Below are 24,006 nucleotides of genomic sequence, written 5' to 3'. Positions count from 1 at the left end.
AGAGGCTGCAGCAGACAGTGTCAGCTGAAACTCACCCTAACAAGGAGCAATTATTCAGCAGGATATTTGGGGACATCCACTCTGTAGTTTTTTTTCGAAAGTAGATTTAGAAAGCAACAGTCATCCACACACCAATTAACATATTTCTCTTCATCTTGTAGTCATGTCCAAAAATGAATCCTTTCCTCGTCTGCAAAAGACTTATGGCACAGGGAGAGACCCTGAGCTGGATTTGGTGAATTCAACCACTACCCGCACATCACAATTTACCTAGAATAGTTCTGAAAGGACTATCTAAGGGCCAAAACAGACACTACATTAAATCTGTATCTAGCAGCTATGGCTTTTTTCCATTTGTACTGTAGAGTAGGTGCAAGGCTCCCAACCTGGATCAGGACCCTAATGTGGAGAGTAGGGAGATGGGTTAAGATCTGGAATCCCCCCCCCACACACACACACACACATCTATTCTACAGTATTCACAGACATAGCCGCTATAAATGGATTTAAAGTAATGTCTGTTTTGGTCCGAGGCCTTTATGAAAGAATTTCCCTTTCGACACACAAAGCCAATTTAGTGAGATAATTTTCCTTATATCAATTTATTTTAAACAAACATGCACATCAGTGCATAATCTATTACTGAGTTAATACTGAGTCATACTATTGACTCAGTATTAAATATTAAATTTATTCAGTTAAATTGCATTTAACTGAATGCAATTCAGTTGCATTCAGTTAAATGCAACTGAATTCCTTTCAGTTGCATTTAACCATATCTGCTTTCACAATACTAGATTGACAGCTGAAGTCAATTCTTTCCTTGAAAATATCTACTTTCCCTTTAATCTATGGGTTAGTCTTTGCAGAAGGCCTGAGTATTTCTGTACAGTGTGGCATCATGGAAACTATTTCATACAACCCTAAATGTGCAACAGATGTGCAGGAGCTTTTAGAATTTGCATAAAGGTTATGGCTGCACAATGCAGTTCAGATCTTCCTAATTCCAGATGATTAAGTGAGGAAGGAGGACCCAATCTGGGTCATTCATGTCACTCAGGCCTCTCAGTGTCAGTACACATTGGGCTGGGCTCCTCATTTCATGTGAAATTGAGCCAAGGTATGGGAATTTAGTAACTTCAGATTCAAGGTGATAGATTTTTCCAGGCAATTCCTCCCACCCAGTTTCATCCATCCTTATATAGAAAGCAAGAAAAGTGCTATTTTAACATCAAATGTGCATTTTAGTGTAGGCATTCCTTACAGATGTTGGAAATGCATGAGAACCTACAAGCAGTGCAAGTAAAAACTATTTCTAAGCATATCTGAAGACTAAACAGAACCTCCCCCCCCCACACACACAATAAAATCTAAAATGGCTTCTGTAACAGAAATAAACAGCTTTCAGGTAAATTGATGTGGCCCCCAATCTTGAATGCTCATTAATAATCTCATAATTAATTACTGAATAGGGCTCACTAAAGCATCAATCAAAAAAGGAATATATGCACAGGATTTGTTGAATATTGCATTGCCAGTGTTCTCCCCCACCCCTCCGACTTTTAGTTAATTGCTTCATTATGTACTTTTAACATTGTGTTTGTTTGGCAGGAATTAATTTTGCACTTAGCTTCATGAACCATAAAGCTTCTACAATGCATTGTTAAACTATGTGTGTTGTGGGCCAGGGGTGTTGCTGTTTCATTAGTGTAGTAAATTCCGCCAAGGACTATGCTACTAGGCGATAACACGCTTCGAGGGTCACTAAAGGCACAAAGCATCATTCAGTCATTTCTCATTATATCCATCTTACTGCAGGACGTCACAAAATAATTGATACTTAAGTCGTTCTATTGCCAAGCTTATGCCAAAAGAAGGAAGCAGACAACTGTAACTGTTCATTTTTCACACAGTTGATTTTTGCCTTCCTTGGTGCCCAGGGTGATCTGTTGTGTCAGCAATCTTCTGTTAGTGAAAGGAACAGCTCTATATTGGGGCTATGCAGACAGCTTTCAAAGAAGACACAGGAACACATAACATCAAAAAGAGACGCAGTTATAAAGGAGAGGGCACAGGACATCTCTACGCTGCCAAATATTCAAGCAAATGGGCACATGCTAATTTTTTTTCAAATTTTTAGAACAAACAAAATTCTCCTTTACAAAATCGTGTCTCTTGCCTCAACCACTTTTATTTGAAAATGGCCACCAGAAGTGACATATGAAGACAGACATGCCACCTTTTGTCTATCAGTGGCCAGGCCAGTGGTCTATATCAAATGACAGGCAGAAAGCTATCGCTAAAAAAACCCCACACAACAGAGAAACACTGGATTGGCTGAGACTGGAGAAAGAGATGAGATGGACAGCTAGTTCAGAGAATGCTACTAAGTAAAGTTAATATTGTGGACAGCGTGTGGCAAGCACTGGATGAAAAGAATCTAGGTCAGTAGTCTTCAGTGCTGCCAGACACAGCACCAACCTTTACACACAATCTACCACAGGGGAGCCACTTTTAAGCTTTTATCACATATGTCCCTCTTCATCTGCTTGTCTTCTGCTTGCTTCTCTTAAAAATCCCTTAATCACAATGGCAAAAGGAAGTGGTGGTGTCACTTATAGGTTATGACCGACCAGCTGATGATCAATGGCACAGCATACCAAAGGAGAAGCAGTGGAGTGTCAAAGGGAAAGGGAAGCACTGATGTCAGGAAAGAACAGAATCTTTCTGGAAATATTAAGGCAAACGAGTGAGGCAATGTTTTTGTGCTGGATTCACTACAGAATCTAGGCTGGGCAGCCTTACCTAACCTGATGTTTTGGACTACAACCTCCATCGTCTTGTCAGCATGGTGATGGCTGGGGAAGTCAGGAGCTGTAATCCAACACATCTTGAGAACTGATCTAGAGAATTCCCTCACCCACAGTTTGCTGCATTCATGTCATAAATGCACATCATTACCCCTCAAAACCCGCTTTAGCCGCATACAGCGACTTTAATAAAATCTAGTTAACATGACTAGATTTAACATGACTTCATCCAAACAGATAAATGTTTGGAAATTCAATTCTCATTTCTCCCACTATAATCTCAAAAGGAAAGATTTCCTTCAATAAAGCAGCAAGCCCACCAGTTCAATTGCAGGTGGGTAGAGAAGGCAAAAGAAGCCGCCCGAACTCTGAGAGCTGTCCTCTCTTCCTGTACTGTGGGTCCAAGTGGTTTTAGTAGCAGGTAACTGGTGTTGTGTCAATCACCTTTTCTTCCTTGTGGGGGCTTTTAAATAACACCCTCCCTTTGCCCGAAACACAGAGATCATTAAGATGATTCATAGCTGTGCCGGCAATGCTGTCTGTATGTGTAATTATATGTGCTGCAGCAGCAGGAGGCCTGCTGAGGCATTCGTGGGGAAAAGAGAGGAAGAGGAAATTATGCCACTGGAGGCCTGACGCAAACAAACAGAGCCAGCGACAGAGAGCAACTTTTTGCAGACGGAGACGCAATTGGAAGCACGGTGATATGGAGGGGAATAATTTCTTCTCCATTTTCAGAATAGGGCTGTTTCTATGGCAAAATGACAATAATTTTGAAATCACATCCTTAGGTACTTCAGTCAGTAGTGCCCATGATATTCCAGAGAGAAAATACTTTTGCAATTCACACTGAGAACTTGCTGTATACACTTGAGTCCAAGCAAACGTTTTACATTTCAGATTCACTACACAGGTTGCCCACTTTTTTCTTGAACAGCAGAAATGCTTCAGGTGAACCCTGGAAAGCCCCTGCCAGTGTAGGTAATACTGAGTTAGATGGACCAATCGTGTAAGGCAGGTTGGCACATGTGGCAGCTTTACTCACTGAGACTGAAATCCTATGATAAATCCTATGAAATAAATGATAAGGTTGAAATCCTATGCACATTTATCCATGACTACATCACACTGAATTCAATGGGGCTTAATTTTGAATAGACATCTATAGGATTGCACTGCACAATTTTTATTTATCGCAGTAAAACACTGCATCAGTTTTTGTTGAGGGGTTTTTTTTGTTTTGATGGGGGAAATGTCAAATCATACAACAAAAAAACTCAGTACGATGACAACCTAAAAAAAATATTATTTTTAGAAAACCTCTCAAATAAAAGTAGGAGAGAATTTTGGAAAGAATCAGAATCAAATCAGAAGAAATCAGAGAGAAAATATTGCCGGTTTGGTTTAATAGATATTATAACACTAACAAAACTTTGAAGAGATAAGACTTATTTATATAGTTAATCAATTTGGACTACAGTTAGCCACACCCTGACATCATCCAGTTCCTGGCCAACGCGCCAGGCTAGAACTCCAGCCAGTGTTTTGGCTGGGCACCAGGTTTACTGCACGTAGACTTTCCTTGGCTGGGGAAAGCTCACACACAGTGAAGCCAAGACCTGCCCACTGGAAGAATCCAACAAGGCTCCGTAGGCCGGATGGGGAACCTCTATAGGCTGGATTAGGCCCAGGGGCTGGAGGTTCCCTATCCTTGTTGTAATACATAGAAGTGATATATCAGGCTACAACATCAGGCAGACATCTAGCAGAACTTCCCTGTCTGTCATTGAGGAAGCTCATGTGTGAATGGGCTCTGCATTATGGGGGGAAATTGGTTATGGGCAGGGCTGTCCCTTGGGCAGAGTTGTGTGTGCCATGAGGCCTTTTGTCCCCTAAGCTTCCCTCAGATGCAGTGAAGGATGCTATACCACCACAACAGTCAAAGTTAGATTCTACTGCCAGTTCAATCGGCATCTCTATATGGGAGAGGGGCACCATCTTATTCTCTTATCCATCTTATCGGGCAGCAAAGTGTCTTGAGCCAGCCCTGGTTATGGGGCAGCTACTACACACAGTCAATTATTCTCTTCTGTGGAATACTGGGATTTTATTCAGATATGTTTCCCATTGGTAAGAATTACATTAAAATGAGTACAAAATTGCTGTATGTTTAAACTGTAATATAAAACTGTGATTCAGTATGCTTTGTCATTGGATTAGGTCTTCCAAAACTATATTTCACTTGCTTGATATGTTTGCTTTTACCAACTGAACTAGGTTGGCACAGCGTCCAAGCCTCATGTGGGAGTTGGCTGCAGTGCCAATTAAAAAAAACACTGTTCTGCTCAGCTTCTGTAGCATGGTGGATGGTTACTGTAAACAGAAGGAACTTATCTTCTTGGGTGCAGGAGGGAACGTTTTTTTCCCCCCCTTTTATTGTACCTTCATACCAACCACTTGATGAGAAGCACAGAATCTGCATAGTTAAATATTCACTGGTTCTGTGTAAGACATTTAATACTATGAGATATTAGTTGCAATAAGGGCTGTCATTAGAGTTCACATATTTTTCCCCCACTCATGAAGACCACCAAGGTCGAAACGTGTTTGGGAAAAGGGCATTGTGTATTTATTTGGCCTTTTGTAGAAACCAGTTATGGAACTATGTATGTAGGAGAAAAGATAGGACATTAAAATGTGTTATATATTTGGAATATTTTATATATACAGTTTTCCTAAATCCTAATTTGTTTTGTGGTTAAAGGTAGCAAACCACAAGAGGGGAGAACTGGGAAAGGCCATGAAGTCGCCCATCCGCAACTGGTACCCGGACAGCAGACCAAGCAAACACTCAGGTCACCTGGTCACAGTCATCTCCATTTTGGTGAGATGTTTTGTATGTCTAGCTAAACTATAGTAATTATTTTTACATTTTCAACTATACATATACACTGGCATATCCAAACTGCATGCAAATCTGTGCCCTCTTTTGCCTTCTTTCTTGGTAATGCATTTCTGCTTTTTTGATGAGGTGTAAGGGGCCACCCTACACTGAACAGACAACTCTCAAAACTTGGCTTCCACTTCCCTCTGCAGTCCCCCGCACCCCTGAAAATCTGTTCCAGAGGGTTGGGGAACAGCATTTGAAAGTGAGCAGAGGAGTGCAAGAGGGAGAAAGAATCAGCAAAAAAGCACTTTTTCCCTCCCTTCCATGAGAAGTCTCCGCTGGATCCAAGCCCCTTCTGTGAACAGATGGACCCCTTTTCTTCAGAGAAGGGCACCCTTGCAACCAAACCAGTGATATGTTAATCAGCACATGGGCCAGATAAAACCCAGGAGTAAGGACCTATTTTTGCCAACTACCCAGGGGACTGAGAGGAAGAGGTGATTTGATGTACAATGGGACAACTAAGAAGGTGATGAACGGCAAGGGACTGTAATAAGATGTGGTGATAAGTGGGTTATCAGTGGGAATTGGTGTGTTGACTGTTGAGGGAGTAAGGCAGGGAGCATATACTCTGAAGGGGAAGTATGAAAGGTGATAAATTCCACCCTTCCCCAATGAAAAAGGCATTGGATACAAAGAGAGCTTCCAATCCCCTACCACTGAAGCTGAATTATTGGGAGGCGAACAGGGCCCTATAATGCAATTTATAATTGATAGGGTTGTTGTTTTGCTTATGTATATGATTGCTTATTTATAAACACAGTCCTTTGCAATGTACTTTCTTTCCATGGAATGTACTTAGGATCAGGATATGCTGCTTCTCTTTGACATATTGATGCTTGCACTCAACTCATTTTATGGTTATTTGCATTCTGTTGTAGTTATGTTTGCATGTTCTGAGGCCACGATAACCTCATTTTCATAAACTAGAAATAGCAGTAATCAAAGCAGCCCACAATATATGGTATAATTATGCAATCATAAATAATATATTTGATGCATACATCATACATTAATTATTATTCATAAATGCTCCAAGCTATTGATGCCATAAGTCTGCAAAATGTTTTGTAAAGACAAATATCATTTTGGTAGCATGGCAAATTAAAGCACAGGGAGGCTGGTTTCTGCTCTGTGGTTGTGAACTGCTTCCTACACACTGCTGCATCATATAATGACAACAAAGAAAGTCAAAACAACTGAAATGCTAGTTCAACAGTTATCAAGGCAGATTAATGGAAGAAAATATATATATAGTGATAGGACAGAGAAGGATGCTTTTTCCTGATGCCAATTAGATGTTCCTTCTTGGTCAAAAAAACACATGCTCAGTTCAAATGATACTCTCCGCCATGTTTTTCCTTTGCATGACGGAAGAATGGGATTGTATCGTTTCACCCCATCTACCCAATAGGTGGCCTGTCCCTCCTCTCATAACCCTGGGCAGCCATGAGTGGGTATGGCATCTGAAATCCATTGATCAATGCATGCACTTAGGTTCAGATTGCATGTCTGATTCCCAGATATTTTGAGGGTAGCAGAATCAACCACATTATTTGGGCTTATTCGAACTTAAATGCTTACATCAGCCTTTCCCAGCACATCTGGAGGGCACCAGGCTGGGCAAGATTGACTTAACGCTCTTTTCAAACATCACATCCATGCACTGATATCCACAACCATTGGAAGGAAGAAAGATACATGTGGTTTTCCACCGTGCCATAGGGAGAATGCAAATAAGTTATAAGTATCAACAGAGTTACAGGAAATGGCAATATAGTTGGCATGTTGTAGCTGAAACCAGTAAACAATCAGTTAGGACCTCAAGACACTAATCAAAATAAAACTATGAATTCAAATATTCTAATTATGGCAGCAGTGCTGTGGGATGGGAAATTTTCAGATTTTTTTCCAGCTATTTATCTATTTATTCATTTATTTTAAATTTTTACCAGTATTCCAATAAAAATGTCTACATAATATAATGCTTGAATCAGATTTAGTATGCTTTAATTTTTTTCCTTAATTATTTCAGGTCAAATACCAAGAAAACCCCATGGAACTTATCACAAGGCTAAAAGATATGACGCCGGAAGATGAGCCCCTCAGGTCGGAAGGTGTCCAATATGCTACTGGGGAAGAGCAGAGGGTATTTCCAAGTAGCGCCAGAAAGAGTGAAGCGGCTGGGCCAAACCCGAAAGGACACTCAGCTGTGGATGTGTCTGGCGGTGAAAAGAAAATCCGATGCTGTAAAGAACAATATTGTTTAGGAACCTGGAATGTCAGATCAATGAATCAAGGTAAGCTGGAGGTGGTCAAACATGAGATGGCAAGATTGAACATCGACATCTTGGGAATCAGTGAACTAAAATGGACAGGCATGGGCGAATTTAATTCAGGTGACCATCATATCTACTATTGTGGGCAAGAATCCCTTAGAAGAAATGGAGTAGCACTCATAGTCAACAAAAGGGTGGGAAAAGCAGTACTGGGGTACAATCTTAAAAATGATAGAATGATCTCAGTACGAATCCAAGGCAAACCATTCAACATCACAGTAATTCAAGTCTATGCCCCAACCACTGAGGCCGAAGAAGCTGAGGTTGATCGGTTCTATGAAGACCTACAACACCTTCTAGAACTAACACCAAAAAAAGATGTCCTCTTCATCATAGGGGATTGGAATGCTAAAGTAGGAAGTCAAGAAATCACCGGGATAACAGGCAGGCATGGCCTTGGTGTACAAAATGAAGCAGGACAAAAGCTAATAGAGTTTTGCCAAGAGAACATGCTGATCATAGCAAACACTCTTTTCCAACAGCACAAGAGGCGACTCTACACATGGACGTCACCAGATGGTCAATATCGAAATCAGATTGATTATGTCCTTTGCAGCCAAAGATGGAGAAGCTCCATACAGTCAGTCAAAACAAGACCTGGAGCTGACTGTGGCTCAGATCATGAGCTGCTTCTTGCAAAATTTCGGCTTAGATTGAAGAACGTCGGGAAAACCACTAAACCGTTCAGGTATGACCTCAGTCATATCCCTGATGAATATACAGTGGAGGTGAGGAATAGATTTCAGGGATTAGACCTGATAGACAGAGTGCCTAAGGAACTATGGACGGAGGTCCGTAACATTGTTCAGGAGGCAGCAACGAAATCCGTCCCAAAGAAAAAGAAATGCAAGAAAGCCAAGTGGCTGTCTGATGAGGCTTTACAAGTAGCTCACAAAAGAAGGGAAGCGAAAAGCAAGGGAGAAAGGGGAAGATATACCCAACTGAATGCAGAGTTCCAGAGAATAGCAAGGAGAGACAAGAAGGCCTTCTTAAATGAACAATGCAAAGAAATTGAGGAAAACAACAGAATGGGGAAGACTAGAGATCTCTTCAAGAAAATTGGAGATCTCAAGGGAACGTTTTGTGCAAAGACGGGCATGATAAAGGACAAAGAAGGCAGGGACCTAACAGAAGCAGATGAGATTAAGAAGAGGTGGCAAGAATACACAGAAGAACTATACAGGAAAGATCTGAATGTCCCTGATAGCCATGATAGTGCGGTCACTGAACTTGAGCCGGACATCCTAGAGAGTGAAGTCAAGTGGGCCTTAGGAAGCATTAGTAACAACAAAGCTAGCGGAGATGACAGTATTCCAGCCGAGCTATTTAAAATCCTAAAAGATGATGCTGTTAAAGTGCTGCATTCAATATGCCAACAAATCTGGAACACTCAACAGTGGCCACAAGACTGGAAAAGGTCGGTTTACATTCCAATTCCAAAGAAGGGCAACGCCAAAGAGTGTTCAAACTACCGCACAATTGCGCTCATTTCACATGCCAGCAAGGTGATGCTCAAAATCCTACAAGCTAGGCTTCAGCAGTATGCGAACCGAGAACTACCGGAAGTACAAGCTGGGTTTAGAAGAGGCAGAGGAACTAGAGATCAAATCGCCAACATTCGCTGCATCATGGAGAAAGCAAGAGAATTCCAGAAAAACGTCTATTTCTGCTTCATTGACTACGCTAAAGCCTTTGATTGTGTGGATCACAACAAACTGTGGCAAATTCTGAAAGTGATGGGAATACCAGACCACCTTACCCGTCTCCTGAGAAACCTGTACGAGGGTCAAGAAGCAACAGTAAGAACCAGACATGGAACAACCGATTGGTTCAAAATTGGGAAAGGAGTACGACAAGGCTGCATATTGTCACCCTGCTTATTTAACTTATATGCAGAGTACATCATGAGAAATGCCGGGTTGGATGAATCACAGGTCGGAATTAAGATTGCTGGGAGAATTATCAACAACCTCCGATATGCAGACGATACCACCCTAATGGCAGAAAGCGAAGAGGATCTCAAGAGCCTCTTGTTGAGGGTGAAAGAGGAGAGTGCAAAAGCTGGTTTGAAACTCAACATTAAAAAAACTAAGATCATGTCATCTGGCCCTATCACTTCCTGGCATATAGAAGGGGAAGAAATGGAAGCAGTGACAGATTTTACTTTCTTGGGCTCCAAGATCACCGCAGACGGTGACTGTAGCCATGAAATTAAAAGACGCTTGCTCCTTGGGAGGAAAGCTATGGCAAACCTAGACAGCATAGTAAGAAGCAGAGACATCACCTTGCCGACAAAGGTCCGTCTAATCAAAGCTATGGTTTTCCCAGTAGTAATGTATGGCTGTGAGAGCTGGACTATAAGGAAGGCTGAGCGCCAAAGAATTGATGCTTTCGAACTGTGGTGCTGGAGAAGACTCTTACGAGTCCCCTGGACTGCAAGGAGGTCAGATCAGTCAATCCTAAAGGAAATCAACCCTGAGTGCTCATTGGAAGGACAGATAATGAAGCTGAAGCTCCAATATTTTGGCCACCTAATGCGAAGAGAAAACTCCCTGGAAAAGACTCTGATGCTGGGAAAGACTGAAGGCAAAAGGAGAAGGGGACGGCAGAGGATGAGATGGCTAGATAGCATCACGGATGCAATGAATATGAACTTGAGCACGCTCCGGGAGAGAGCGCAGGACAGGAAGGCCTGGCGTGCTATGGTCCATGGGGTCACGAAGAGTCGGACACGACTGAACGACTGAACAACAACAACTTGTGGTTTATGAGGACAAAAAAATTAATGTGAATTAAATCATTCTCTAGGGCAGGAGTGGGCAACTTGTCACTTTCTAGATGTTTTGGCCTACAAGTCCCATCAACTCTAATCAGCATAGCCAATGGCAAGGAATGCTAGGAGTTGTAGGCCACAACGTCTGGATGGCCACAAGTTGCCCACCCCTGATGAAGGGCATCAGAACATTTTCTGATTGAAACTGAAAATTTTCTGATGCAAATTATCCTAATTTGCATAGGAACATTACTAATTAAAAACTTTCCAGAAAATGCACATCACTGTATGGCAGTCCATTGAGCATTAAACCCATGTAACAGCTTTTGTTGTTGCTTATGTAATTTATATAAAAAGGTAAAGGTAAAGGTGTCCCCAGCCAGTTGTGTCCGACTCTAGGGGGTGGTGCCCATCTCCCTTTCTAAGCCGAAGAGCCAGTGCTGTCCAAAGACGCTTCCATGGTCATGTGGCCGGCACGACTGAACACCGAGGTGCACGGAACGCTGTTACCTTTGCCGCCAAAGCGGTACCTATTTATCTACTTGCAATTTCTTGCTTTTGAATTGCTAGGTTGGCAGAAGCTGGGACTGAAGATGGGAGCTCACTCTGTCACGCAGCACTCGGGTCTCAACCGCTGTCGTGCCGACCTTCCGGTCTGCAGTTCAGCGTCTTAACCTCTAAGCCACCGCAGTCCCTTATAATTTATATAATGCTACCTAAATAGTGAGACAGATAAATAGATAGTAGTTTACAAAACTCAGTGTTTGTCATCAGCTGCAATCTTTCTGAATGCTCTGCATTGTTACATCTCCTTCCCATCCTGATCTTAAGTGTTTGTATCAATATCTCCACCTCTGAAGTTAGTGTCCAACATTTCCTGTGACATGCACAGATACAGAAGCTATTACACCCCATCGTAAGGACGTATGTGGTGGCGCAGGAGAGGTTAATACTGGAATGGGGCCTGGACTATGAGATTGTGCAGCGGCATTGGCCATACAAGCTTCCTACGGCTGATCTCAAAAGGGGTTGCGCTTTTGTGAGTGCTCTGCTTGAGAAGTTGATCATTTTTGAGCACTCCATGCCACCACCTGTGCCCTTGTGCCCTAAGGTCTGTTAATGCCCCTTGGTCAGGGAAAGGGAGAAGTGTTTTCAGGATCCAGGTGAGCCTACAGCTCTGTCTGCCCTGGCTGCAGCAGACTTGCACCATCTCCAATAGAAGCTACTTTAGATTTTGAAAAAAGATTTGTGGGCTTTTGTAAAATGATGCTTGAGTTACTCATTTATCACCTGCAACAAATATCCTCAGCACAGACTATGCTACTTCGTAATGGATAGGCTGACCATGTTTCCTTGAGACAAAAACAGGATATTGGGATGACAAAAACGGGACGGGGTTATGTAACATTCTGTATTCATGAAAAAGTAAGATGATAACAAAAGTTTTATTACATGAACAAATTATTTGTTTACCAATAATTGAGCTAACAATTATTGGTAAACAAATCTGTATGGCATACCACACTGAACACTCTAATGCAGGACTGCAGTGGCCAGACTGCAAAAAATCATAAACATACACCAAAAGAACAAAAAAGGATTGAGCACCCCGACTGCTATCACAAGCCGGTATATGCTAACGTCCCACCGGAGAGTTCTGCTGTAATAAAAACAGCCTGTTGAACCAAAATATGAGTCTGAAAAGTCCGAATCAAACTGAATGTAAGGCAGAAAGAATCTCTATGGGCGGAATGATGGTAGAAATAACAGTGAGACTCACCCTCCTGGCTCCCACACACTGAATGGGGCTTAGTGACCGCCTCTTGAATTCCCCGCCACTGCAAACAAGCAAGGGGGCGGCGTCTGATCGTCGCTGGCTCAAGAAGTCTGGCCCTGACTGGATAAAGGATTTGGAACGTCCTCTTTCATCACACTCATAGTTTTACTGCATGCATTGATTAGCATAAAGCCTTATGATAAACGCGTTCAGTTTTTTACAAAAAATTAAAAACGGGACAAAATTGACATTTATATTAAAACGACGGGACGGTTGGGAAATATGAAAAAACAGTACTGTCCCATTTAAAACGGTATGTATGGTCAGCCTAGTAATGGAGGACAAAGCTGAAATTAACACAGTGGTTTCCAAACTTGTTACTGCTGAGGCCTAGCAGTAAAATGTGGTCATTTATTTATTTATTTATTTATTTATTTATTTATTTATTTCATTTCTATACCGCCCAATAGCCGAAGCTCTCTGGGCAGTTCACAAAAACTAAAACCAAACAACACACAATAAAACAATTTAAAATATATAGAACATTAAAACCACAATATAACAATACAACCACAATAAAACCTAGCAGCAGTACAGGAGTTTAAAATACAGATTTAAAACAGCAAAGATAAAAATTTAGAAAGCTAAAATGCCTGGGAAAATAAAAAGGTCTTCACCTGGCGCCGAAAGGAGTACAATGTAGGCGCCAGGTGAACCTCACTAGGGAGCTCATTCCAGAGCCGGGGTGCCACAACAGAAAAAGCCCTCCTCCTAGTAGCCACCCGCCTCACTTCCTTTGGCAGGGGCTCACGGAGAAGGGCCTCTGATGATGACCTTAAGGTCCGGGCAGGCACATATGGGAGGAGGCGATCCTTCAGGTAACCTGGCCCCAAGCCGTTAAGGGCTTTGAATGTTAACACCAGCACTTTGAATCGGGCCCGGAAATGGACTGGCAGCCAATGCAGCTGGAAAAGTACTGGCGTAATATGAGCTCGCAGGCCAGTCCCTGTTAACAATCTTGCTGCCCTATTTTGGACCAGCTGAAGTTTCCGGACCATTTTCAAAGGCAGCCCCACGTATAACGCATTGCAGTAATCTTTGTTGACAACTTTTGTTGACTCACTCTTCCTTCAGCTCTTTACATTGCACCATTTGTCACAGAGACTATTGGCAGTCTGGCAACTCCCTCACAAAGCTTGTGCAACTCACTGGTGTAATCTGTCCCATCATTTTGGGTAAATGACAAAACATGAGCATAGCTGACAACAGATGATGCCTTTAGTAAGTGGTACATTTCAGGCCATACTGTTAAAAACAACATAAGGAGAGCATTCTGAGCTTCAGAGACAAAAAAACTGAATAGCCCAGCAGAGAGATAAACCATGAGCACAATCCTAAGCACACTTACTAAGAAGTAAATACGATGGATTTCAATGAGTAAGCTTCAGATTGCCATAGAACTCTAACACAGCCCAACTCAGCCCTACTGAAGGCTGTTTCAGAGAAAGCCTCTGCATAAGTAAGCTAGGCAATCCACGGACTTCAAGAAAAGGTTTTTTTTCACCATACCATTAAAAAACCCCTACTATGCATGGTTGAAATGAACTATTTTCAAGATACTCTTCTAGATGACATTGAGCACCTGCTAGATTTTTTTTTTTTTTAAATCCATGCCTGTTGGTGAATATTTCTGGAAGGATTGTTAGCTGAAAGAAAATTATTGTATATGTTCTGGGAATTTGTATTATCCAGAATGTTTTAACCACGTCTTAGGGAAATATCTTCTATGACTGGTTACCTACTCCACTTGTAAAGTTTCAGTAACAGAACAGCTCCTTTGGTGATTGACTGGAATTCTAGATGTAATAAGTGTTTCTCAGCTCTCATTAGTTTAATAGGAAATGATGTAACTAAATCCCTGAGCATGGCAGTGGGAGTGAACGATTAAGTCCTCCTTTAAATTGGTTTGCTCTCAAGTTCTGTTGCCACAGATATTACTTTCTCACACTCTTTAGCATCCATGGCCAACACATGTTGGCCATGGCGAGGGACAATTGCATTTCTCAGTAGACTGTTCCACACTTCTAATCCAAATGTATCTTACAGCTATGGTGATCTTTCCCCCTTGTTTTAGAATAATGTCTTTGTTCATGTAGAATGGGGTGAGCAACTTGTGGCCATCCAGATGTTTTGGCCTAGAACTCCCATCATCCCTCACCATTGGCTATGCCTGCTATGGCCAATGGGACTTGTAGGCCAAAACATCTGAAAGGCCACCAGTTGCCCACCCTAGCATGGAAGGAATGAAAGACCTCATGAACTTTTCCAAGACTCCTTTCTTAGCCATATGCTTGCACTTGCATAGGGGTGGAAAGGAAAGTGATATATCTGCATTATCTAACATCTACAAAGTTATGCTTCTTTTAAAATTGCATTGTAAATATTCATTATTCCTGGTATTATGTAGGTTAGTTCTGAGCTCTGTGAGAAAAGTTAGTGATACACTGCTAGGATTATCTGTCCATTACAGTGTTGTAATTTGTTTTGATGCACCTGGAATTGAACCTTTGTCTGGCAAGGTAGGTAAGATATGCTACCACTGTACACTGTAGTGTTTTAAAGATGAAAGCATTTTTATGTAGGTCAGGTTGGGCTTCTCTGGAGAGCAGGGGGGGAAATGAAAGTAATATTGGATCTTATTTAAGTGATCCAGCATGCCTCAAAGTTTCTATTACATGAAGGCTTGTGCTTTTCTCTAGCCCTGTCCATCAATGTGATCTTCCGCAGTTAACTTCAGCATAGGGTAAGCTAAGCTGACTAGCCAGCATATTACTTGAGAGAATTGGGGCCATATTCTGTCATGCAAATTATTAGGAAAGTCTCATGGGTGGCGTTGATCAAACTCCTTGCCAGTGTAAAGAAACAGCAAGTCATTCAGCTCAAAATGAAAGTGCCAGCTATTTTCAAGCACCACACATAAGTTCAAGCAGAGAAACCAGCTTTTAGGAGTGGCCTCACAACTCCTGACCCTCAGCTAGAAACTACAGAGGATGTCCCATCTCTTGTATGAAATGAAGCTATGTGAGAAACTTGCCCTTTATTCTGTTGCAACAATGCCTTATCTTTGACAAGCAAGAGGAAGGAGAGGAATTGGGGCCATGTAAAACAAATGCTTCTATAGCACTTTCTGCAGTCTCAACATTGCACTTAAAGTCGTTTTTACCACTTGTTTACATGTTTGGCTTTGCCTTTATAATAGTATCTGTGATCCAGAGAATGTAGGCCAAGTTGGAAAGATTCCATTGTGCATAGGTTGATCTATAACTGTGGCATTTAAACTGTGATTTGGGGGCAATCTGGGGGTCTTTGGAAGTTTATCAGGGTTTTTTCAGTGAAAAGAATGGTGGACAAGCTCTTGTGGAAGAAAGCTGCCCACCTCTACAGATGTTCTCCTGCAGTGTTCATCCACACAGTGTGGGTACTTTACATTTGTATCTAGTAACTACACTGCCTTTCATTTCTACTCTAGAGTAGGCATAGGGGGGCTGATCTGGATCTTAAAAGCCCCTACCCCCATACTAGGCTCCCAATCTGGACAGGGCCCCATGTGCCTTGTTGTTCAGTCATTCAGTCGTGTCCGACTCTTCGTGACCCCATGGACTATAGCACGCCAGGCCTTCCTGTCCTCCACTCTCTCCCGGAGTGTGCTCAAGTTCATATTCATTGCATCAGTGATGCTATCTAGCCATCTCATCCTCTGCCGTCCCATCCTCCTTTTGCCTTCAGTCTTTCCCAGCATCAGGGTCTTTTCCAGAGAGTTTTCTCTTCGCATTAGGTGGCCAAAATATTGGAGCTTCAGCTTCAGTATCTGTCCTTCCAATGAGCACTCAGGGTTGATTTCCTTTATGATGGACTGATTTGACCTCCTTGCAGTCCAGGGAACTCGTAAGAGTCTTCTCCAGCACCACAGTTCGAAAGCATCAATTCTTCGGCGCTCAGCCTTCCTTATAGTCCAGCTCTCACAGCCATACATTACTACTGGGAAAACCATAGATTTGATTAGACAGACCTTTGTCGGCAAGGTGATGTCTCTGCTTCTTACTATGCTGTCTAGGTTTGCCATAGCTTTCCTCCCAAGGAGCAAGCGTCTTTTAATTTCATGGCTACAGTCACCATCTGCGGTGATCTTGGAGCCCAAGAAAGTAAAATCTGTCACTGCTTCCATTTCTTCCCCTTCTATATGCCAGGAAGTGATGGGGCCAGATGCCATGATCTGAGTTTTGTTAATGTTGAGTTTCAAACCAGCTTTTGCACTCTCCACTTTCAGCCTCAACAAGAGGCTCTTTAGATCCTCTTCGCTTTCTGCCATTAGGGTGGTATCGTCTGCATATTGGAGGTTGTTGATAATTCTCCCGGCAATCTTAATTCCAACCTCTGATTCATCCAACCCGGCGTTTCTCATGATGTACTCTGCATATAAGTTAAATAAGCAGGGTAACAATATGCAGCCTTGTCATACTCCTTTCCCAATTTTGAACCAATCGGTTGTTCCATTTCTGGTTCTTACCGTTGCTTCTTGACCCTCGTACAGGTTTCTCAGGCGACAGGTAAGGTGGTCTGGTACTCCCATCACTTTAAGAATTTGCCACAGTTTGTTGTGATCCACACAATCAAAGGCTTTAGCGTAGTCAATGAAGCAGAAATAGACGTTTTTCTGGAATTCTTTTGCTTTCTCCATGATCCAGCGAACATTGGCGATTTGATCTCTAGTTCCTCTGCCTCTTCGAAACCCAGCTTGTACTTCTGGTAGTTCTCGGTTCGCATACTGCTGAAGCCTAGCTTGTAGGATTTTGAGCATCACCTTACTGGCATGTGAAATGAGTGCAATTATGCGGTAGTTTGAACACTCTTTGGCGTTGCCCTTCTTTGGAATTGGAATGTAAACTGAACTTTTCCAGTCTTGCGGCCATTGTTGAGTGTTCCAAATTTGTTAGCATATTGAATGCAGCACTTTAACAGCATCATCTTTTAGGATTTTAAATAGCTCAGCTGGAATACTGTCATCTCCGCTAGCTTTGTTGTTACTAATGCTTCCTAAGGCCCACTTGACTTCACTCTCGAGGATGTCCGGCTCAAGTTCAGTAACCGCACTATCATGGCTATCAGGGACATTCAGATCTTTCCTGTATAGTTCTTCTGGGTATTCTTGCCACCTCTTCTTAATCTCATCTGCTTCCGTTAGGTCCCTGCCTTCTTTGTCCTTTATCATGCCCGTCTGTGCACAAAACGTTCCCTTGAGATCTCCAATTTTCTTGAAGAGATCTCTAGTCTTTCCCATTCTGTTGTTTTCCTCGATTTCTTTGCATTGTTCATTTAAGAAGGCCTTCTTGTCTCTCCTTGCTATTCTCTGGAACTCTGCATTCAGTTGGGTATATCTTCCCCTTTCTCCCTTGCTTTTCGCTTCCCTTCTTTCGTGAGCTACTTGTAAAGCCTCATCAGACAGCCACTTGGCTGTCTTGCATTTCTTTTTCTTTGGGATGGATTGAGTTGCTGCCTCCTGAACAATGTTACGGACCTCCGTCCATAGTTCCTTAGGCACTCTGTCTATCAGGTCTAATCCCTTAAATCTATTCCTCACCTCCACTGTATATTCATCAGGGATATGATTTAGGTCATACGTGAATGGTTTAGTGATTTTCCCTACATTCTTCAATTTAAGCCGAAATTTTGCAAGAAGCAGCTCATGATCTGAGCCACAGTCACAGGTCTTGTTTTGACTGACTGTATAGAGCTTCTCCATCTTTGGCTGCAAAGGACATAATCAATCTGATTTCGATATTGACCATCTGGTGATGTCCATGTGTAGAGTCGCCTCTTGTGCTGTTGGAAAAGAGTGTTTGCTATGATCAGCGTGTTCTCCTGGCAAAACTCTATTAGCTTTTGTCCTGCTTCATTTTGTACACCAAGGCCATGTCTGCCTGTTATCCCGGTGATTTCTTGACTTCCTACTTTAGCATTCCAATCCCCTATGATGAAGAGGACATCTCTTTTTGGTGTTAGTTCTAGAAGGTGTTGTAGGTCTTCATAGAACCGATCAACCTCAGCTTCTTCAGCATCAGTGGTTGGGGCATAGACTTGAATTCCTGTGATGTTCAATGGTTTGCCTTGGATTCGTACTGAGATCATTCTATCGTTTTTAAGATTGTACCCCAGTACTGCTTTTCCCACCCTTTTGTTGACTATGAGTGCTACTCCATTTCTTCTAAGGGATTCTTGCCCACAGTAGTAGATATGATGGTCACCTGAATTAAATTCGCCCATGCCTGTCCATTTGAGTTTGCTGATTCCCAAGATGTCGATGTTCAATCTTGCCATCTCATGTTTGACCACCTCTAGCTTACCTTGATTCATTGATCTGACATTCCAGGTTCCTAAACAATATTGTTCTTTACAGCATCGGATTTTCTTTTCACCACCAGACACATCCACAGCTGAGTGTCCTTTCGGCTTTGGCCCAGCCGCTTCACTCTTTCTGGCGCTACTTGGAAATACCCTCTGCTCTTCCCCAGTAGTATATTGGACACCTTCCGACCTGAGGGGCTCATCTTCTGCTGTCATCTCTTTTAGCCTTGTGATACGTTCCATGGGGTTTTCTTGGCAAGGATACTGGAGTGGGTTGCCATTTCCTTCTCCAGTGGACCACATTTTGTCAGAACTCTCTGCCATGACCTGTCCGTCTTGGGTGGCCCTGCATGGCATAGCTTATGGCTTCACTGAGTTATGCAAGCCCGTTCGCCACAACAAGGCAGTGATCCATGAAGGGGCCCATGTGCCTAATATAGAGTAAAAATGAAAAGATATCTATCTATCTATCTATCTATCTATCTATCTATCTATCTGCTCAATACAACTTTGAAATAATATCTATTTTGGCCCCTAGTATGTTCACATGGGGCAAAAATGATATCCAACAGGCCAAGTCAGTGCACCCTATTGACAGATCCCCAAATCTTCTGCAGTGCAGAGGAATTCTTCACTAGACAGGATGTTAAACAAGTTGCCTGGAAGTCAAAAGTCTGAGAACCATAGAGCTCTATGGACAAGTTTTGCTATACGGAGGGGAAAACTGCAATCCTGGAAAAGCCTGATACTGCCTGTGTAAGCCCATACTTAAAGAACCTTTTATCTGCCTATGGTTGGGATGCATCATGGTCTTCTGGATTGCGGCTAGAGAATATGCATTCTATGTTGGTGCTCTAAAATGCCACAGAAGGCAAACATCAGCTGCGTGCAGTTAATTTTTGCATGACATCGTTCATAAATCTGGTTTTATACAATTACTCAGACCAATCCAGCTGTCTTTCTAAGAATACCTTCACTTGCTCTGAAAATCAGCTGGCCCTCTAAAAGAAAAAAATCAGCAGTATTACATTTTTTAGCGAGCCAGAAATGAGATACATAAATGACATAGATTGATGCTAATAAATTAATGGCATTGAGTGGAATAGAAATTGTATGATTATGTGGACTCAGTATTCTATAAATATATTCAGTCCAGGATGAGAAGGAAGAGCACATCTGTCTCAAATTTTATCTGCTTCTAAAGTGGCTCAACTATGTTTAAATAAACAGATATGGCTTGGAGAACCTGTTCTTGCTACCTACAAAACTTTAGTTAAAAATGGGCAATGAGCCTTCTCAAAGGTTCATTAGTTCAGCAAAATTTTAAAATGTTTAAACAATTTTTTTAGTGGGCAAAATTGTTTACCACCTCTTCCTTGTGTATCTTTTCCACCGCCTTCTGAGGTAGACCATTTTTATTCCAGATTTACAAAAGCAACTGAGGCTAGCTGATACAAGGTGCACTGCCAAGTCCATACAGTTACTACTCAGTTAAACAGGGACTTGAACCCAGGTATCACACAAGCCCAATGTATCAGTGCTGTTGTGGACACCAACGTCTGAAGGTATATAAATATGTCGAACAATTTCAAGTAATTCTATATAGACTGGAAGATCTGGTGAAGAACATATGTAAGAATAGATATGCAACAGAAATTCCGCACACACTCCCCCCCCCCGCAGACCCCCACATGCCTCTCAAATCTGCTCCAGAGGGTTGGGGCCATGGGGGACCCTCCGGAGCATATTGGGGGGGGTGCATGGCAGGGGGCCTGCAGAGAGGAAAGAAAATCTGTTCTGACATTGGTCTGTTCCACTGGTGGATGGTCAGGGTGGATACAACCCATGGATCGTTGCTCTATTGGAATGATCAGAGGACAAGGCAACTATCCAATGTGCCTTTAGATTAAAATCAAGGTATCCAAAGTCCAATCAAAACATCTTAATTATTATTATACAATAATGGATTAAGAAAATCTTATTGAGAGGGCTTTTGAGCAGAAGCCAAAAGTAATGATTAACCGGTCTTTCTTCTGACATGCTGAGACAGCAGCATCAAGACCTCAAACATCCATCTTCTTCTTGTTTGCATTATGATAAAATGGGTTATTGATTGGTAATCTTATTAACTTAAAACATATTATTTTTCAGAATCATTAAACCATCAATGTTTGTATACCAGCTGAGGGAAAGTTGTTTATTAAATAATTAAGGAGTAATATTCCACCCAGTACATAAATTAGAAGATCTTAGCCAAGCTTCAAGAGAGCAGCTTTTTGATGAACAGAAAGTCTGTACAGGATGCTTTTCTCATGGCTGTTTGAGTAAGAGCTTGCATGCTCAAAACAATATGAGGAATAAAATCGCCAATATATTATTTTAATACCGTAACTTCTACCTTCGAACTTTTCCAGTAAATAAACGGTGTAACTGCCTGTTGTGTAGTAGTAAGCTTTGAAGCACAGGTGCTCATCATGTCAGCCCCCGAGCCACACCGAGAAGGAATATTCAAAAAATGCACATAGTGTTGATCCATTTCTCTCTCTCTCTCTCTCTCTCTCTCTCTCTCTCTCTCTGTGTGTGTCTATTTTATATGTGTGCATGATACAGCTCACAACAATATATTGTTGCTGGAAAAATCTATTCCCCTACCACCACCACCACTACCTTTGAGGATTGCCGCTAAGCTCAGGGGGAAAAGGGCAGTCTGAGTGGGGTGGCCCATGATATCAGCAACCCCACTAATCAAAAAGTCCAGGCACTTCAACCCTGTGAGCCCTGGGTCCACTACATCATTGTTAATAAAATAGTTGTTAATTTAGTCAAATATTTATCTGTATAAAACGTGAGGCTCAGATTCTTGTCTTATTGTGTGCTTCTAATTCTCCCATATTCACTTCATTATCTGTGACCTTCCTCACCTAAGACCTGGGACAACTAAAAGAGCCCATCTACTCATTCTTGATTATTCCTTACCCTGACCCCAAGTTCCACATTTTCACCTCCATAGACCTCCATGCCTTCATCTAGTAGACCAATTTCTTGGAAATACTCCCTGTCTACTATGAAGCATCCAATCAGTGCAGGACTCCTAGGTGAAAACAAACAAAGAACAGCGAACATTAAAACATAAGACAGTAGAGTGAATTTCAGATGTGCAACATTTAAGGCAAGTTCACCGTTCATAAATTCTGTGTAATTTATTCATCCCCATCTTTAGCAATGAGACAAATTAGCATGTATTATATGAAAAGGTAGCTTTCTCTCAGAAATAAGCTGAGCTATTTATTTCCAAACAAAAGCTGACACAAGCCATAATTGGCTCACTCATCTATAACACTGGAGAGAAGCTCCATATTCTCATATTACTACTGTAGAATCGTCATCATCATCGTCGCAGTCATCATCATTTCTATATTGTTCACTAGCCAAAGTTCTCTGGGCAGTTCACAACAATTCACCAGATAAAATACAGAATAAACACTTAAATATACAAAATGTAAAAACAATTTAAACAGCTAAAAACATGTTCAATAAAATATTAGGCCTGTTCAGACAGCTTGCATAAATGCCCCATCATATGTCATTAAATGCTTGGGAGTAGAGGACAGTGTTAACCTGGTGCTGAAAAGATGACAGTGTTGGCACCAGGCCAGCCTCAGTGGGGAGATCATGCCATAATTGGGGGGCCACCACTGAAAAAGCCCCTCTCCCTTGTTGCCACTTCCCAAGCTTCCCTTGGAGGTAGCACTTAGAGGAGGGCCTTAGATGCTGAGCATAGCATACAGACAGGTTCAGGTTGGGAGAGGTGTGCTGTCAGGTATTGCAGTTCTGAGCTGTGTAAGGCTTTATAGGTTTAAACCAGCACCTTGAATTGGGCTTGGAAACATACAAGCAGCCAATGCAAGCGGCCAGAATTGTTGTTGTTGTTGTTATTACTATTGAAGGATCCATTAAGGCATCCATTTGTTGTTGTTGTTGTTGTTCAGTCGTTAAGTCATGTCCGACTCTTCATGGCCCCATGGACCATAGCACGCCAGCAGGCCTTCCTGTCCTCTGCTCTCTCCCGGAGTGTGCTCAAGTTCATATTCACATAGCTAATTAAAAAAATGCTTCCTTTAGGAACTTCAACATGGCTCACATGGGTCTCCTTAGGCAGTGTCCTATACAGATATGGCCAGGCTCAGACCTTTGTACCTTTAACAAGTACAAATGGTAGCACTTGCCCTCAGACCGTTATCTGAACACCAGGATTTTTGCAGTTATATATATATGGCATCCACATGCCCTCTATTTGCCACTTTGGGCAAATGCATGAATGGGATGGTGAGGATGGGGATGGATCACCAAGCATCATCCTGGTGCCTACATGAGGCTATGTGATGGACCCAGAGCATGGTGGCTCCTTTGCTTACTCGACACAACCATTACTTTCACTGTGTATCCCACCATGCAGTGACCTCAAATATTGCCATGCAATGTATGTATGTGTGTGGGGAGTTGGGGGATGGGGGCAACGCTCAGGAAGTGATAGGCATTGCATCTTGTGACATCCAGTCTGGCTAATTTTGAATGACATTTGAATTGGTTGAGAATGGACCACATAGTATTTATAGAGCAGTCGAGAACAGAATAATTAATCTGTCTTTTACCCTAGTTCGTACTTTGTCATGTAGACTGGCAAATAAAAAAATGTCACTTTTGTCATTATGTGAGCAAAAGAAGAGCACTGGGGACAACAGGATACTAATTAAAGGAGACAGGGGGTTGTTATAGTAGAGGAGAAACCATTTTGCATTCACCAGGACAATAATAATCAAGCTGTGATAAACTGAGGCATCTGTTCCTGATGAGATCATAAGTTTTCTAAAATCATAGACCCTAAAATCTCTCCTCCCTTGAAGATCAGAGTCTCTTCTCTGATGATAATCAAATGTTGCTTCAGAACTATGGGAGGC

The 24,006-nt window shown here is 42.1% G+C and overlaps 1 protein-coding gene across 1 annotated transcript in view; it reads right to left on the bottom strand.

The window, feature by feature from the left end:
• Positions 1-24,006, bottom strand: part of GALNT18 (polypeptide N-acetylgalactosaminyltransferase 18) — a 463,511-nt gene that overhangs the window by 120,180 nt on the left and 319,325 nt on the right. Inside the window, exon 6 of the mRNA XM_084853983.1 lies at positions 22,025-22,139. Coding sequence (XP_084710109.1) covers positions 22,025-22,139 — 115 coding nt within the window. The remainder of the gene's footprint in view (positions 1-22,024; positions 22,140-24,006) is intronic.

The sequence above is a fragment of the Heloderma suspectum genome, chromosome 1 (genome assembly GCF_057233095.1).
Source record: "Heloderma suspectum isolate Gila_16-S chromosome 1, 16-S_ref, whole genome shotgun sequence".
In the NCBI taxonomy this organism is placed as follows: domain Eukaryota; kingdom Metazoa; phylum Chordata; class Lepidosauria; order Squamata; family Helodermatidae; genus Heloderma; species Heloderma suspectum.
The sequence above is the reverse complement of the archived record's forward strand: the minus strand, read 5'-3'. Positions and strand labels throughout refer to the sequence as shown.